Source organism: Neopelma chrysocephalum, unplaced genomic scaffold (assembly GCF_003984885.1).
Source record: "Neopelma chrysocephalum unplaced genomic scaffold, ASM398488v2 Primary Assembly neopelma1_24, whole genome shotgun sequence".
Lineage (NCBI taxonomy): Eukaryota > Metazoa > Chordata > Aves > Passeriformes > Pipridae > Neopelma > Neopelma chrysocephalum.
Window position 1 is genome coordinate 6834660 of NW_020897693.1, and position 16771 is coordinate 6851430.

Sequence of the window (16771 nt, forward strand, 5' to 3'; positions counted from 1 at the left end):
GGTGCCACTTACATAGAAAATTTCCTGATGCTTCAAAGATGTAGTTCAATCAAGATGCCACCTTTCTCTGCTTTTCATCCAGAGGTTCAGGGAAGGGTAGAATTTCCTGAATTTCCCTGTAAAAGGATAGGGAATTTAAAAATATTTCTGATAACAGTTGTAAAGAGAAAGGCTGACAAATCTTCTCTGAGTGTGATGTGTTTCTTTTCTCCCATCTATCTTGAGTCAGGGCTGTTAAATGACTTTGAGCAGTATCAAAGAAGAAGAGCACACGTCTGTGGCGTGCAGCTGCTACTAACTCATCCTGAACGTGCGATCTGGAATGAATTATGAATAGTGTGTCGTGTAGACCACCATTTCCTAGAAAACAAACTCTGAAGTCACTGAAACTTGACTTGCAAAAGCCCTGCTGCTTCCACTGCTACTACTCACTTTTCTTGTCTATGGTCCAAGAGTGCTGTCTCTCTTAGCAAAGACTCAGCCAAGGTCTCCCTTCCCAGGTCCCCACTCCAGACATACATTGATCTGGATAGTGAGCAGACATGAACTGGCAGACAGTCCGAAGCCCCAGAAAATTTACTATCTCAATTAAAAAATAAAAAAAATAAACAAAGGATGGTGCAAAAGATGTGGACACACATGCTTGAAAACTAAGAATGTGTCAGTGGTACAGGTTGGAAAAGAGCCTCAATATCTGATTTCTGTCCTGGTACTTTCATCACCAGCCTTCGCTGCCCATCTACACTGAGGTCTGGATATTCCAGGCACCATATGAATGAATTCTACCAGGTTACCCAACATATCTCTTTAATACTAAGCATAAAAAAGTTTCTTATCTCCAAGACCAGATCTATCTCAGAAATGCAAGTTAAAGTGCTGTTTTAAAAACTGATTCCCAGAAGTAAACAGAAAAACCTGTGTATTTAATACTGTCTGGTCCAATTCTCAGACCTTCTTTTGAAGTGAGCATAGCTTCCTAATCCTCATGTATTAGAAGATTTGTTTGGGTTTTCAAGGCTGTTGGGCTTTTGTTTTCTTTCCACACTAAGTGGGAAGTTGCTGGCTAATTATTCATGAGTGCCTACATCTGATTCCATTACCTTGTTCCTTTTACAGTTATGTAAAGCCCATGTCAAATACTAGTATTCTGAATTAATTGGTACTTCATATTCCCACTGCACTGGCAAAAATGGCTGGGTTAGACATAGGGCAGTGGAGAAATAGAGAAAGCAGGCACTTGAGATGTAGACAGATAGATAGATAGATAGATAGATAGATTGATTGATTGATTTAATCAGAGGCAATATAAATTAGATTATTAAATTCTCCACTTATGGGCATGACATCTTCTAGACTCTTTCCAAATAAACTTAATAAAATATATCCGCTATTAACAGAAATTATGCAGGAGTGTAATTTCTTCTCTCTCCAAAATGAAGACATTTTAATGTAAATTATATTCTAATCAAAATCTCCTCCTTTAAAATCTCATCTCTGTCTTCTCTTATGGCCTTTATGGTTTTGGACAATTTGTGATTTTTCTTTGCTGGTATTAGAGCCAGGAAAAAAAAAAGGTGATGGCAACAGCATCTCTAGTGTAATAGAAATCATTCACGTGTCCAAGCAGAAAAAAGAGGTTTTATCAGTTTAAACACTTTACCTAGGTATTTTCTTTAATTATACAAAATTTTAGATGCCATTATGTAACTCAACAGGACATAACATCACTTCCTAAAATCCTCACTCCTTTCCCCCAGCCCATTCAGATCCTAGGAAGAAGAGAAATTCTGCTATAAAATGTAAGTAGAAAGAAGATTAAGAACCACTAAATTATACAAGATTAATCCATTGGTTTGATTAGTTTTCAGACCATTATTAGTGAAATAAAAAGAGACAGACTTATTTTCAAAGACAATAGAATTGTGTGAGTCCCATAGTCTTCACCAGATTTTATTAGCACTGCCCATCTCTGGATTTGACAAGTTATCCTGTTGGGCATGATAGGTGACCTCTGTTGGTCTCTGATGGTGTGCCAGAGAGAACTCTTTTTTTTTATGCCTTTGGCAAGAATTAATGCTGGGCTACCTAGAAAAGCATACTCGCTGATTTTTGTGCCATTAGATTTTGCTTATGGTTTGCTAAATCTCATATCAGATAATTAACAAAGAAAAACATTCGGAAGAAAAAAGAGGTGGGGCAATATGAATTGGGTATCACAAATATAATCTATGCCAATGATATATTACCATTCATTTACAGTAAACTGCTAAATTTCTGTGTACCAAGCAGCTGCTGCTGATAAATCTATCAGAGATGGGTGTCAGTGTATGAATCATCGAGCATGATTCTCAGGCATTTCTGCACTTCTTTGGATCAGCCAAGAGACTGAGGAACTGTAATGGGACCTTTATTAAAAGGTTGCTCTCCACAGTCTTCTCCTTTCAGCCTGTGCAGTCATTCCTCTAAAACAATAAACAAGGGCCTTTCAATATTGAAGCACAGAATGACTAAGGAGCATTTTTGCTTCCAAAATATAACATAGGTTTTAGGACTAGATAGTAATTCAACAGAGATAAACAAAATTAAATTGGAGAAGAAATACTGTGATTCTTCCTGTCAACACCATTACTCAGACATAGTTTTATGAAATCTTGAAAGCAGACTCCCACTTTCAAAGCTGCAAAGTGTACAAGAACATGCCCATCCTGGGAAAGGGCTCTAGATGCCGTTAAGTACCAATAGAAGGAAGCAAAAGCTTCACATTCATTTAGGAGGTGCTTCCTGCTCTGCTGAATTAGGGACTAAAAGCTCTCAATTTCCCTCTGAAGCCACGGTGTGCCTACACAAGGGCTAACAAGAGAGATCATGGGTGTGATGTTCTCTGCTGATAACACTGTTATCATGTACCACTGCAGAGAACTCAAATGCCCTGTCAGAATTGGTTATTTGTTCCCTTTAATACAGCAAAACATCACGTTTCAAGATACTTGTTGTACAAGGTCAGCCTGAAGGTTGTCCTAAGCAGGAAAAACTCACTCAGGAGATATATTCAATATACACCAAGAGGAGAATTGCATTTTGAGTCAGCATAAAGAAAGGGGCCATCTTCACAGACCCCTTCTAGTGCAAAATGGTTTTATTCCCCTCTCTGCTTCTTATCTGTGAGTGCTACCTGACTTAACGAAATGTCAGCATTTCCTTCTGCCACCTGAATTCTCAGGGCTCTACAACTACGTAAAAAGCTGCTCCAGGCTGAAATAAAGCAGACATGCTAAGGCTCCTAGGAATATTTTCCTGACTTCATGGTTCAAGATGCTTTTGTTTCTCCTTTTACTCATATGCAGACAATTAAGCTCCAAATGTTACCAATATCATACACCAAATTACTTTGACCACTTAAAAGACTCTTCACCTTATTTTTCAGGTAAACTGTTGATATATTAAAGTCAGTAACATTTAGATAAAAGCATGTAGAACCTGTACACATTTATATAGGATCACAAAGCACAAGACCAACACCAGCTGGTATTTTTTTAACCTCTTTGAGACATGGAGAAACTCTGCATGGAGAAATTTCCCTGTTTAACAGGAGAATGTCATAAAAAGATAGCTGTAGTCCTGCTTCTCCAATTCTCTAATCTTCATATTGTTTATCTCCCAAATATATTAGGCATTGATTTTAGCACATATTAGCATGTATGGTAGATCAGCACATAACAGTGCTGTGAGAACCTGAAGCATTTAAGGGAAGGTACTGTTTATGTTTTTTTTAAATCTGTGACAATGGCTCTGATCTCTTTGGCAACAAAAATGAATTTGAACAGCAGAAGAGCCTGTTTGCTTCTGTATCCTTCCAAGCTTATTTGCTCTTGCTGGGCAAACACTGGCATAGGCTGCCCAGAAAGGCTGTGGGATCTCCAGCCTTGGAGATACTCAGACCTGGACCAGGCAAGAGCGTCCTGATCCAAATTTGAAGTTGTACCAAACGACCTCCAGAGGGCCCTTCCAACCTAAATAGTCTTGTGATTTTATTCTCTTCCAGTTTCTCTGTATTCTATTAAATGGTTCACCTCAAACTGTGGCAAATCCATGCTTTTGACTTTGTTTGCTAATATAGAAGGCCAAGTGTAATTCTGCGCTACGTCTACCCAGGAAAACAGACAGAAGGAACTTGATTGCAGGAGAGCTTAGGCAGATTGAAGCATAGGTTATTTTTATCAGGTCTGTTCCTTTGGCAGCAATTTTGGTTAGATTGTTGCAGTGCATTCACTGGCAACAAACAATTAGAAGAAACTAGTCCTTTTTAACCACTATTCCGGCTACGCTGCTGAAAAAGGGACATTATGAATAACAGGACATTAGAAGAATATTTGAATAATATTTTAATTATCACAGTTGCTTATGCTCATGGAGACAGTGAAATATATGATATCTCTTGTCAAGGTAACACACTAAACAAACAAGAAAATAACAGATGCAGGGAATGAAATGGAAAAAGGCATTACCATTACAGTTCCACTCCAAAACAAAAACAGACTTAGATATATGCAAATTACTTAATTGATTAAAGGAGGATGGAGCAGAGGAACTGTGGTTACAAGACTTGTGAATTTTGGCCTAACTGTACTGACTGTACCCTTCAATTATTGTGGAATACAACAAAGAGATCTCCTTTAGGCTGAGGAAAGACTAGGAAAAGCTGAGAAAGCTGGAGTTGTTCAACTTGGAGAAGAGAAGGCTCCAGAGCGACTTTATTGCAGCCTGTCAATAAGGGGGCTTGTAAGAAAGGGGGCTTATAAGAAAGATGTGGACAGACTTTTTAGTAGGGCCTGTTGCTATAGGACCAGGGGTAATGGTTTCAGACTGAAAGACAGAAGATTCATACTAGGTGTAAGGAAGAGGGTTTTTTACAATGAAGGTGATGAAACACAAGCACAGGTTGCCTAGAGAGGTGGAAGATGCCCCCTCCTTGAACACAGTCAAGGCCAGGCTGGATGGGGCTCTGTGCAAACTGGTCTAGTTGAAGATGTCGCTGCTCATGGCAGGGGGGTTGGACTAGATCATTCTTAAAGGTCCCTTCCAATACAAACCGTTCTACGATTCTCTGAAAAGCAGGAACTGAAACAGAAGAAGAAAATGCTCTTAAGATAACCACTCATTGACTTTGGGGGCTGCTACCACCTTCACTGTAACTTGATGAACCAAATTGTAATCCAGCATCCTTTAAAATAGTCATATAGTTCTGATGCAAATCTCATCTTGTTATGAGAACCTCTTCAAGAAAACCATGTCTGATAAAAGCCAATAGATCCATCTCCTTTGGGATCAGCTGACAGGCTTACCTGAAACCTGTTTCTTACCCTCCCTGTCCCCCACTCCCAAAAGATCTGGAGAAGGGAACTGAGAAAAGAGGTGTTTACTTTAGGAGAGCTCAGTTTGGTATGTGACTGTTCTCAACCTGCCCCTAGGATTTGGCAAGAAAGTCTAATGATGCCAAACAGGACTCTGCTCCTTGCTGTAGAGACCACTTGAGACTGGCCCTAGTATTTACTAGCCCTTTGCTGAGATCTGAAATACCACGACTGACACTCAGCTGGGAAAAGGAGGCAGCCACTGACACAAGGCTGCAAAAGGTCTTGCATAGCACTTGTCCCAGAAGCTGTGCTCTGTCTTTAAGACAAGGAAGTAAGAGAAGACCAAGTTCAGGAAAGTAGAATTTCAATATGTCCTTAACCTTAAATCCCAAACAAAGCTCTGAGATTGAAACGCTTGCTTCAAGTTACACTCACAGTAAGGTGCTATCTGTATAGGAATGGATTTTAGCATGTACTTATATACCTCTCTCCCTCCCAGTTTGAATGTTAGGCTCTCTTTCTAGGTAAGACTTGGCATCTTAAGCCCACAGGCTTGGCCTTATCTTTAGTTTTAATACAGCCCTTGTCTATCCCTGATGTTTCAGAATCAAAGCCCTTGTACTAAACCTACTGTTTAACATTTCTCTCATATCTTTCTTTCCACAGTATGTGGCATTTGCCTCCTTGTTCTTCATTCTGGTCTCCATCACCACCTTCTGCCTCGAGACCCACGAGAGATTTAACCCCATCGTGAACAAGACAGAAACTGAATTCATCGGGAATGACACCCAGGTGCGGCACTACAGGGAAGCAGAGACTGAAGCCTTTCTCACCTACATCGAAGGTGTCTGTGTGGTCTGGTTTACATTTGAGTTCTTGATGAGAGTCACTTTCTGCCCAAACAAGGTGGAATTTATCAAAAACTCTTTGAACATCATTGACTTTGTGGCCATACTGCCTTTCTATCTAGAGGTTGGACTCAGTGGCCTGTCTTCCAAAGCTGCTAAGGATGTCCTGGGCTTCCTCCGCGTAGTCCGTTTCGTGCGAATCCTGCGAATTTTCAAGCTGACCCGCCACTTCGTTGGGTTGCGGGTCTTGGGACACACCCTCCGTGCCAGCACAAATGAATTCTTGCTGCTCATCATATTTTTGGCATTGGGCGTCTTAATCTTTGCCACGATGATCTATTATGCCGAGAGAATAGGTGCTAAACCAAATGACCCTAGTGCCAGTGAACACACACACTTTAAAAATATCCCCATCGGCTTTTGGTGGGCTGTTGTCACCATGACGACCCTGGGCTACGGAGACATGTATCCTCAGACTTGGTCAGGCATGCTGGTGGGGGCCCTCTGTGCTCTCGCTGGTGTGCTGACCATTGCCATGCCTGTCCCTGTCATTGTGAACAATTTCGGAATGTATTACTCCTTAGCTATGGCTAAGCAGAAGCTACCAAAGAAAAAAAAGAAGCATATCCCGAGGCCACCCCAGCTGGGATCCCCCAATTATTGTAAATCTGTCGTAAACTCTCCACACCACAGTACTCAGAGCGACACTTGCCCACTGGCCCAAGAAGAAATTTTAGAAATTAACAGAGCAGGTAGGAAACCTCTTAGAGGAATGTCCATCTGACCGTTAACCTCCATCCTGCGTAGTGATTTAAGATTCAGCCAGACTGCTTTCTTAGAGCAATGGGTAGCACATTTATCCATTCTAGTCCCACCATCACACAGTGAATAATATGTGTGAAGTCTAGGTTGCAGGGACAAATGGTACAGTGGAGGCTGATCAGCAAAACTAAAGATGAGAGCACGCTCTAGGAGCCCAAACTTTGGTCCTGGTTAAGGGCATACAAGTCTCAAGATATTTTGAAAAGCTGTTACATCTAGTGGAAGAATTTTGAGAGTTCTACAGCTGTGTTGCTGGACTGTGTAATGCATTTCAGAGGCTCCTGAGAGCTGAATGCTTCATAGAGCAGAGTAGGAGCCAAGTACTCAGCAATTACAGAGTTTCCTGACAAAACAGGGCTGGAATTCGAAACAGCCAGATGCTTTCTCATTTGTTCCCATTTGGGATCTTTCAGCTGTTTTAAATGGCAGATATTGTACATCTCATTACAGAAACTAGGTGCCTAGTAAGTTGAAGGGACAACTATACCATCATGCATATTCATGAGACAATCCCGTCTCTTTCTGATGATTAACTGCAAAGTAGAACAACAGCTCAAATTCTTGACACTAATGCAAAATGACTCACTCTGAGACAAGACTAGACGTAAGGATGTTTATTCCATGGCATGCAAATCAAGCTATTCTATAATATTCCACTAGAATTTAGCATTTAGAACTATGAAGAATTTTGAACCACATTTTCTAAAACATGCTCCTTTTGCAAGTGTGGGTTGGTGAGTTACAGCTCTTTCAACCTTCTAGCAGCAAAGGCCAACTGGAAAAGGTCTGACTGGTCATTACTGGCTGGTTTGGCCTAAACAGTGATCGCCTCATGATATGGTATTCTTATTTTTAATTATACTGATTCATGTTAGCAATAGGTGAAATCAGAGTAAAATTAACCATACTAATTCTACTGGGGGGGGGAGGGAAATGGAAAAAATACTAGTCACCATGGAATATATTATAATATCCCATGGCTAGTGGTTAATTATGGGAATATCTCAGTTTTATGAGACTCCTCCTATAGCACACAAAATTACGGGGCTCCAATTTGATTATTTAAACCCCATAATCTACCTCTACCCATGGAATATCACTATTTATTCTATGGCGTAATTTGAAAGTAGAAAACCATGTTGAAAAAAAAGCCGACTTCATTTTTGGCAGATGTTCCAGCCAAGTAAACATCCTTCAGCCTATTCAGAATATCCCCTGTGTTGTATTAGATAGGACAGATCGCCAGCCAAATGATCTTAACTGACATATAGTTCAAAAGAGATGTTTTGAAAGAGTTAGCATATACCTATGATGGTCTTGTGTTATCATTTTTTTGCTTTGAAGAAAATTCTAATTTGTTACTCATTGTGAGTGAGGTATTCTCTCGTCATCTCATAGCCATGCATGTTGATGTCATTGTGAGAAGCACAAAGAAAGTGAGACTTTCCTTTGTGTGTGACTTCACCAATGCCAATGCTAATTTTGGAGGGGAAGAGCTGGTGGGAATCTTTCTCTTCTTTTCTCTTCTCTTTTCTTTTGTTATTTCTTTTCTCTTTTGTGCAACTATGTAAAATCCATTCAGAAGGTTAATAGCTTTCATTTTGTTTTTGTTAAAGGCTATTCCATTGCAACAGGCCAATCACAATTCACGTGACTGATAGACTGTTCCAATCGTATCTTTGGCGCCTAAGTGATGGTTTTATCATTCATTCCCCTCAGGTTGCAAATGCTTATCACAACTCATGTCCAAGCAGTAAACTTCCTCATACGTAGATGTCTTTGTGGCATCACACATGAAGAGGGAAAGAAGGCACAACACTGTTGCGTGTCTCCTATTGTGAGCAATATGCCAATTACCCAATCATAATTTGCAAGAGATGCCAGACTCTGGAGTACTTTAGCAGTTAGCTACAGAGTGACTGCTCAGAAATCCCTTAAAGTTCCTTCCATTACCTACCCTGGTCCTCTCTGGGAACTAGAGGACTAAGAACTCTACGAGTTCAGTGCAATTCCACACTGGTATCCTGAGAATACGTGTAATTTTGGTTCAATGTGGAACTGTTTTGCCACCACCAGGGCTCTAAAATCAGCTGTTACCACAATATCTATGAAGTATGGATAGTAACAGCATCTTATCTATTTCTGCAATAATTAAGAGAGATTATTTTTATATACATATACAAGCATATATATTTTAAGAAGTAACGAAGCACACTTACACTTCAGCTAACAAAATGGTAACACTGTAGCTGGAGATCTGTTTCTGAAAATTCTTATGCATCACTAGCAGCAAAAAATATTGTCTGCATCTTTTAGCTTCCTGATAGGAAAAGGTCTATATGTGTGCAGGAGAAAAATGAAAAATTATAAGTAAGATCAGAACCAAACTGTTAAAACAAGATCTGCATTGCCTTGGATGTTGAGTTTCACTTCTGTAATATGAAGCATTCATAGGTACTGACTTGTTCCTGAAACCATCACCTGCACATTATATGAAAACAGAGACTTGCAGGCAGTGTTTCCCATACTGTAAAATATTTGGATTTGTTAACAGCACCTAACTGTAAATAACAAGTTAAGATTGCACTAACAACACAGAATGGGTGCCTAACATTTCTAAAATAATGCCTGAGTTGTCCAAGAGATTTCTTGTAATTTTTAACTGTAAAGCTTCAGTATGCCAGTGTCTAGGTCACATAAGATCATGTGATTTGTATCTAATACATTATTTAAAAAAAAAAAAAGCTGCTTAGCTGTTCAGGTGTAAAGGACATCACATGAAGTTATTAATTCCATATATTATTTGTGGCAGAGTGATTAAACACTTCACAAAACAGGGATGAGTATGAAGTAGTTCCCCATATGACTATCTCTCTGTAGCCCTCTCATGCACCAAGTCAGCAGTTCACATCTGTTCTTGATCTGTGCACGCAGGGCCAAGGGGGCTCTACATGAGCTCTGCACAGCCACAGCCCGGTGCCTCCTCCCAGGCTAAGGAGCACTTTCCTGGCACAGACATAAAAACAGCAGAACTGTGCCCACAGGCTGCACAGCTGCTGCCAATGATGCTATGGTCATTTGCAGGCAAAGCAAAGATGCTTTGAATTTAAATTCTGGTAGGTTTGAATTAATTTTTTTTATTGTCCCCAACACTCTCAGCAGCTCAGTCCTGAGCTAATCTACACCTGGCAGGAGGGTATCTTTAATTAACAGCACTTGATTTTAATTCGATACAAAGGATGGCAGAGTATCATTCTACCATCATTTCTTCCTGCAGTAACCCTTCCTGCTTTCCATCCCATCTGATCCCACCAATGGGTGGCTGGGAAAGCAGTAGACTGGAGGAAAGGCACTTCAGAGTAGAGAATGGCAGAGCTACTGCTGCAGGCAGGCCTTCACAAGCAGCACTAAGAAATATACAAAACATTGTCTTCAAGGCAGTTTCTATGCCCATAAATCCTTAAGATACTGCTTATATAGTGCCTGGACGAACTGGGTCTGATACAAAGCAGCAGATTTCACCTGACCAATCTGGCTAAAACTCCTTGACCTGGGGATATCTCAGACTATAGAGGACCATGTGTTCCCTCACTTAACATATACACACCAAGTTCTACCATCTCCATGTCAAACTGTTAACTTTGTGTTATTGAAGTGTTGTTTACAGGCCCTGTTCGAGATCAGGGCTTCATTTTGGCAGCATTTGATACCTGTCAACCACTATACTACAATTAAATACCCAACAGCCTAAGTCAACAGCAAAGAGAAAATGGAAGTAATCTCCAGTATTTTCATTTGACACAGGGCTTAACTTAACTGACCAATACTACTTGAAAGGTCTGTGGCAAGGCTGCTAGCTGAATATAACTAAATAAGCATCAGTCAACCATAGTCTGCTGTGCTGCAGTGTCTTTTATCAAAAGGCTTCTGAGTATTTTAAACAGTCAGTATCATAATAGAAGTAAAAAAACCCAACAACAAACAAATAAACAAACAAAAAAATTAACCCCCATAAAACCCCAAGCGAAACAAAACTTCCTTCAAACAGAAGCAAGACAGAAAAAGACAGTTTCAACCACTTAAATTTGGCTGATTTCTGTCCCAAACCCCACACTGTCCTACAGATATAAGTAATTTAATTCAGTACATAGTGAAATATTTTAAGGTGCAAGTTTGTAAGAAAACCTCAAAACATGCAAAACAAATATGGAAAGCTCTCAATTTCCTTTTAAAAGTGTTGCTCAGCTCCTCAGTCACTCTCTACTGTGAGCTGTGTGCTTACCTGCAGGATAGGTTGACTGCAGGTTACATTTTAAAGTTGTCGTTGGATGAAGCAGTGAATGTAATTTTCCAACACTGTAAAAGAAATTTAGAATATGAATGGAATTTATAACTTCATTTGATGCCTACAGTACTGTCTGGTGCCACAGAGCAATGGTCCTAAGAATACATCCATAATACATAAGCCCAAGTGATTGATTATCTGGGGTTTGTTCAGAGATCTACTCCAGCCTTTTATTCTTTATATATATATAACACCAGCACACACGGTGTTTATATTGACTTTAATATGGCCAAAATAACAATTTCTGACCTCTTTGATCCCCTCTGCATGCAGCTTCACTTGAGCTATACTCCAAGGATATTCTATTGTCATATGAAAATATTGTGTAGCCTCTTTCACAGTGCACTATTCATTGCATAGCTGTAAAATATGGGGAAAAATAACTAGAATTCAGGCAACCAAGAGGAGAGGGAAAATGCCTGTCATTATTAATAGAGACTAGCTTCAGAAAAAAAATGTGTGGTTGTTTTACTTATCTGCCCCAAACCCAATTTTCAATAACCCACTCCTAGACGATCCCTATGCTTGAATACTAAAAGTAAATCCAAGTCACTGACAGAGGGAAACTACATAGTTGCAGTGACTCCAGTGTACTCCATGGTCAGATGAACTGGAACAAGCTGTGATGTTAGGAACCTATTATTTCAATGCAATTTCCTGAGAGAGAGCTGATCTCCTTTTAAATAAATAGTGTGGAATTACCCATTCCAGCTTTATCATTTATGCTTTCTGAAGGAGCTGCTCTTTTCTCAGGGCTTCATTTTTCATCCCTTCTATCACCATAACCTAAATAACCCATATTCCTTGTGTAACACACCAGTTCTAACGTCAGAAGTGTGCTGAGCTCTGTAATTCTAGTGCCAATGCTCAGTGGGAGCTGAGAACTCTTGGCAGTTCTTGTCGGAGGCCCATTATGCTGCCTAACATTTCACTGTGGTTTGTGAACCTCAGTGGCTTTTATGGATAGCAAAGAATTGTTAAAGCCACAGGTATGTAGTCACTGTGGTGGTCCTTCAAACCATGGGGAAGCAAATCCTCTGATCAAATGTCTTTGAACATTATAAAAAAAATTTCATCTAATTTTAGTGTCATAAAACCTTTGACCCTCTTGTAAGATGAATAGTAGGCAGCAAAGTAACTGCTAAGAGTTTAGGTCTGTTTCAGCTCCAAAAACTCTGATGTTTAAATGTGTTGGACATAAAAAATACAAAAGGGCAGTGGAAATGGTAATAGGGAGGTGTTTTTTCTTTGCTCACTATACTTAGCCTTCCTAGCCTTTAAAAACCCAAAACTCCTTGCTTCAAAATAGCAAACAAGGTAATGATTACATCTTGATATCACTGACAATGGATCTAATGGAGAAAGTGTTCACAGCTCAAAATAAAAGAAATAACACTCAGTTCCTCTTATCTAACTTAAGTTGCATTTGCCTGAGGTCCCCCCCTAAATTGGAAGAAGAATCAGGCAGCCTTAGAGCTGCCCGATTCACTAATTCGCTCATTTATTATCTGAATTGTCCTGTGGGGTGTCTTTCTCCACAAAAGATCGTGGGTGACTGAAGTTCTAACTTAACATCCTCAGTTAAATGCCTACGGTTACGTGGAAGCACTTTGGATCTACCCTTTACACCCTGCACCATGTGGTATTTCTGCAATCTCATCGCTGTGGGTCACGTGCAAAGCAGAACTTATAAGTAACATAATGTAATACTTTGTTGTGCAATTATTCATCTGTCATTTCCTGTAGGGATACAACTGGTGGGTGTCACTTGTACTATGGTGCTTGTTTACTTTAGTATTTGAGTAAAAGATAACATCCTTTATACTAAGTAATTTGAAAGCAAAAAGGAGGATTTATGAATTCAAGGACAGCGCTTTGTGTTTCCTGCTTTTCTCTGGCACTAGGTGAGATGTGAAAAAAAAAAAAAAATTAGAAAATATTCCCACACAGACCCTGTGGGCCAGAGCCAGGGCTGAGTGTGTGTGGGGACAGGACTGCACTATGCTGAAAAACAATTGCAGAAATAAATAATAAAATTTAAGACTTTTCATGCCTTAATAACTTAATGAGCACGAGGCACTTTTAGTCATGGGAAAGCACAGATACAAGCAGTGCAGCCAAATAAGGCCAACCTATGCCAATCCTCCAGCACAAAGCAGATGTAAATATGGTAAATCCCCTTTCTCAAGCACAAGCCTGCCACTGCAGCTCCCATGCCATCCGGTGCAGAATGCATTCCTGGAACACAAAATATGTACTCTTGGCACCTCTTCCTTCTGCTGGACAAGTATGACTGGTGTTTGCAGGACAGATACAAGAAAAGGCACCTCTGTGCAACAAGTACATCTCTGCTGCAGTAAAATTAAACAGACTAGATGACTTACCTGTTACTACAAAAGGTCAGGGGCAAAAGGGTGTAGGGTGTGAGGTGCCAATTCTGTGCCCAGTCCACTTGCTTATATCCCTCTTAGATTGTACTTGCTGGAAATTTTCTTCAAGCCATTTGGCTACTTGCTTGTCTGTTTATAGGCACAAAGTGAAATAACAAGCAATGTACCATTCCTGCTGTCATTGTTCTTTGTTATCATCCATATTCCATGTCTCAGACACCTTCCATACTGTACAGATCATCATACTGTATTCCTCAGACAGAGCAGTAATATAAGATTGTAACGTGACGCACCTGACTGCATTTTCCTGCAACCTCTACCTGATCTGTCAATAACCCTCTGCACTCTACAGAATATGGTGTTAGTGAGACTCCCAGAAGTTCAGGATAGGTATAAGTGAAACCCCAGAAGGGTCAGGATAAAACTAGGAAGGATCTTCCAGAGCTGTTTGCAATGCAGCATTTCCAGGAGTAACAGTTCTCAGCACTGCATTAAGCACATATCCAATAATGCCTGTAATAGCAAGATGCACTGGATCTACTTTACTAGAGCTCCTGTAATTCTCTAGCAGTACCAATAGGTAGGCAGCCAACATATTGTCACCTCACTTCAAGAAGTAGTACCTCTCAAGGGTGATATTCTCTGGGAGTGATGTTACTATGTTGGCCAAGTTAGTACTGGGAGAGACGGTCACCACCGTCACTGGAGTGCCTTTCCTGGGGGACACGGCTTCCTGGAGGGACCCAGGTCAACACGGTGGTGAGTAAATGTTGAAGAGGTAGGTTGGGTTGGAAGGATTCTGTGTTCTTCATGTAGCATACTAAATTCTGCTCTCGTGCCAGTGTAAAGTCCATCAGTGTGATATCTACTCAGAGGAGCTTCATAGCAAATTTCAAAATATGCATTAATATAAAAGTCAGGAAACTAATAAAAATACCTAGATAAAGATATTTATTTTAACGGCCTTAGAATATTGGGGTAACTAAAACTGAGTTGTTATGTAGGAATCTTAATTCTTTTACATGTTCTTCACATTTTCTCTCTTTTTTCTCTTTCTCTCTTTCGCTCTGTTTGTTAACATTTACTTGTTATTATTGTACGTTGCTTGCGACTTGTGTATGTTACAGAGTGTCACATTTTATTCTGTGAAGTTTTTCTCCAATTCTCATCAACCTGAGCTCCATGTTGGGCAGCCGAGGAGATTACAATACAGTTCTTTAATGCAAAAGAACAAGGAATGTCACAGACTATAGGTAACTTCACTGAGCTTGTGACACAAAACCTGATGCGAGGTATTAATGCAAAGAGTAAGTACTTGGTATGAAAATAGAGCTACTTAGTTAAACTACTTTCTTTTTTTTTTCAGATAGTCTGCATGAGAAAAATTAATTTTCATTACTCTCCAGCAGAAAAAGCTCCCAAACCTGCCAATTCAGGATTTTTGTCACTGCCATTTTGAAAACCAGTGGTGCCCATGCCAACACATAATTGCTCATTTTCAAAGGCTTAAACCCATGTTTTCTATGCTGTTCTTCTCTATGCTATACTTCTTTCCATACACTCCAAGTCATAATTTCATCATTTCATCATCCTTTGTCTGTGGTTTAATATATCTTCTCCATAATTCTTTTTCTAATTTAATATAGTTATATCCCTTTCACTCTAAGGACCTGATTTAACAACAAGGAAAATAAGCCCCTACCCATGGGATCCACATTTCTTAATCCTGCATGAGGCTCTGGAGCCTATAAAAATTGATTTCTGTAGCCAAAGATGGTTTGGCACAGAAGCATAATTTTTACTTTGCTGAATGATGTCCTGAGCAAAGTATTTTGTTTACAATCTCTCCCATTTACCCCAAAAAACTATGTTAAAATAACAATTAAAAATAGCTGATTGGCATTTCTGAACATTTTCTAGAGAGACAGCATGAACTTTATTTCTTATTCTTAATTCTCAGAAAATTCAATATTAACTCAGAAATCACTATAGCCAAGTACCAACTCAAGAAACGCATATTTTTCTCAGTGTGAAGTTCCTTTACTACCTGATTTGTTATTATGCTCTGACCCTCTCTTAATCAGTGAAGAAGCACAGCAGAGTTTAGATGAAGTCTATCATAAAAAAAAAATTGAGTGATTTAGAGTGATGCAATTGATGATTGGCCAATGAATATTAATGGACAGTAAACACTATCTAGGCAACTAAAACAGAAACAACTTGCTAACAGGAGTGAAATTTGAATTAAAGAGACTCAAGAGAGTCGGGAATTCAACTGTAAATATTTCCTTTCCAAGCAACATCTCAGAGAAACCATTGAATCACAGAATCATGTAGGTTGGAAAAGACCTTCGATATCATCAAAACCAACCATCAACCCAACACTGCCAAGTCCACCACTAAACCATGGCCCTAAGTGCCACATCTACATGGCTTTTAAATATCCCCAGGGATGGAGATTCAACTACTTCCCTGGACAGCCTGTTTCAATACTGGACAACCCTTTTGGTGAAGAAATATTTCCCAATATCTAATCTAAACCTCCCCTGGCACACAGTTGAGGCCTTTTCCTTGTGTCCTATTGCTTGTTACTTGTTACCCGTCTACAACCTCCTTCAGGTGTTTTTAGATATCAACAAGGTCTCCTCTGAGCCTCCTTTGCTTCAGGCTAAACACTCAGCTCCCTCAGCTGCTCCTCACCAGACTTGTGCTCCAGACCCTTCCCCAGCTTCGTTGCCCTTCTCTGGACACACCTCAGCACCTCAATGTCTTTGTTGTCATGAGGGGCCCAGAACCGGGCACAGGACTCAAGGTGTGGCCTCACCAGTGCCACAAGTAGTCCTGCTGGCCACACTATTCCTGATACAGGCCAAGATGCCACTGGTCTTCTTGGCCACCTGGGCACACTGGTGGCTCATGTTCAGCCAGCTGTCAACCAGCATCACCAGGTCCTTTTCCACCAGGCAGCTTTCCAGTCACTCTTCCTGCAGCCTGTGGTGCTGCCTGGGGTTG

General features: G+C 40.1%; 1 protein-coding gene across 5 annotated transcripts in view; it reads left to right on the plus strand.

The window, feature by feature from the left end:
• KCNC1 (potassium voltage-gated channel subfamily C member 1) overlaps nucleotides 1–16771 on the plus strand; it is a 127736-nt gene that overhangs the window by 82291 nt on the left and 28674 nt on the right. For all 5 annotated transcript variants that reach the window (XM_027701410.1, XM_027701383.1, XM_027701419.1 and 2 more), the window contains exon 2: nucleotides 6021–6954. In XM_027701410.1, the coding sequence (XP_027557211.1) occupies nucleotides 6021–6954 (934 nt within the window). The remainder of the gene's footprint in view (nucleotides 1–6020; nucleotides 6955–16771) is intronic.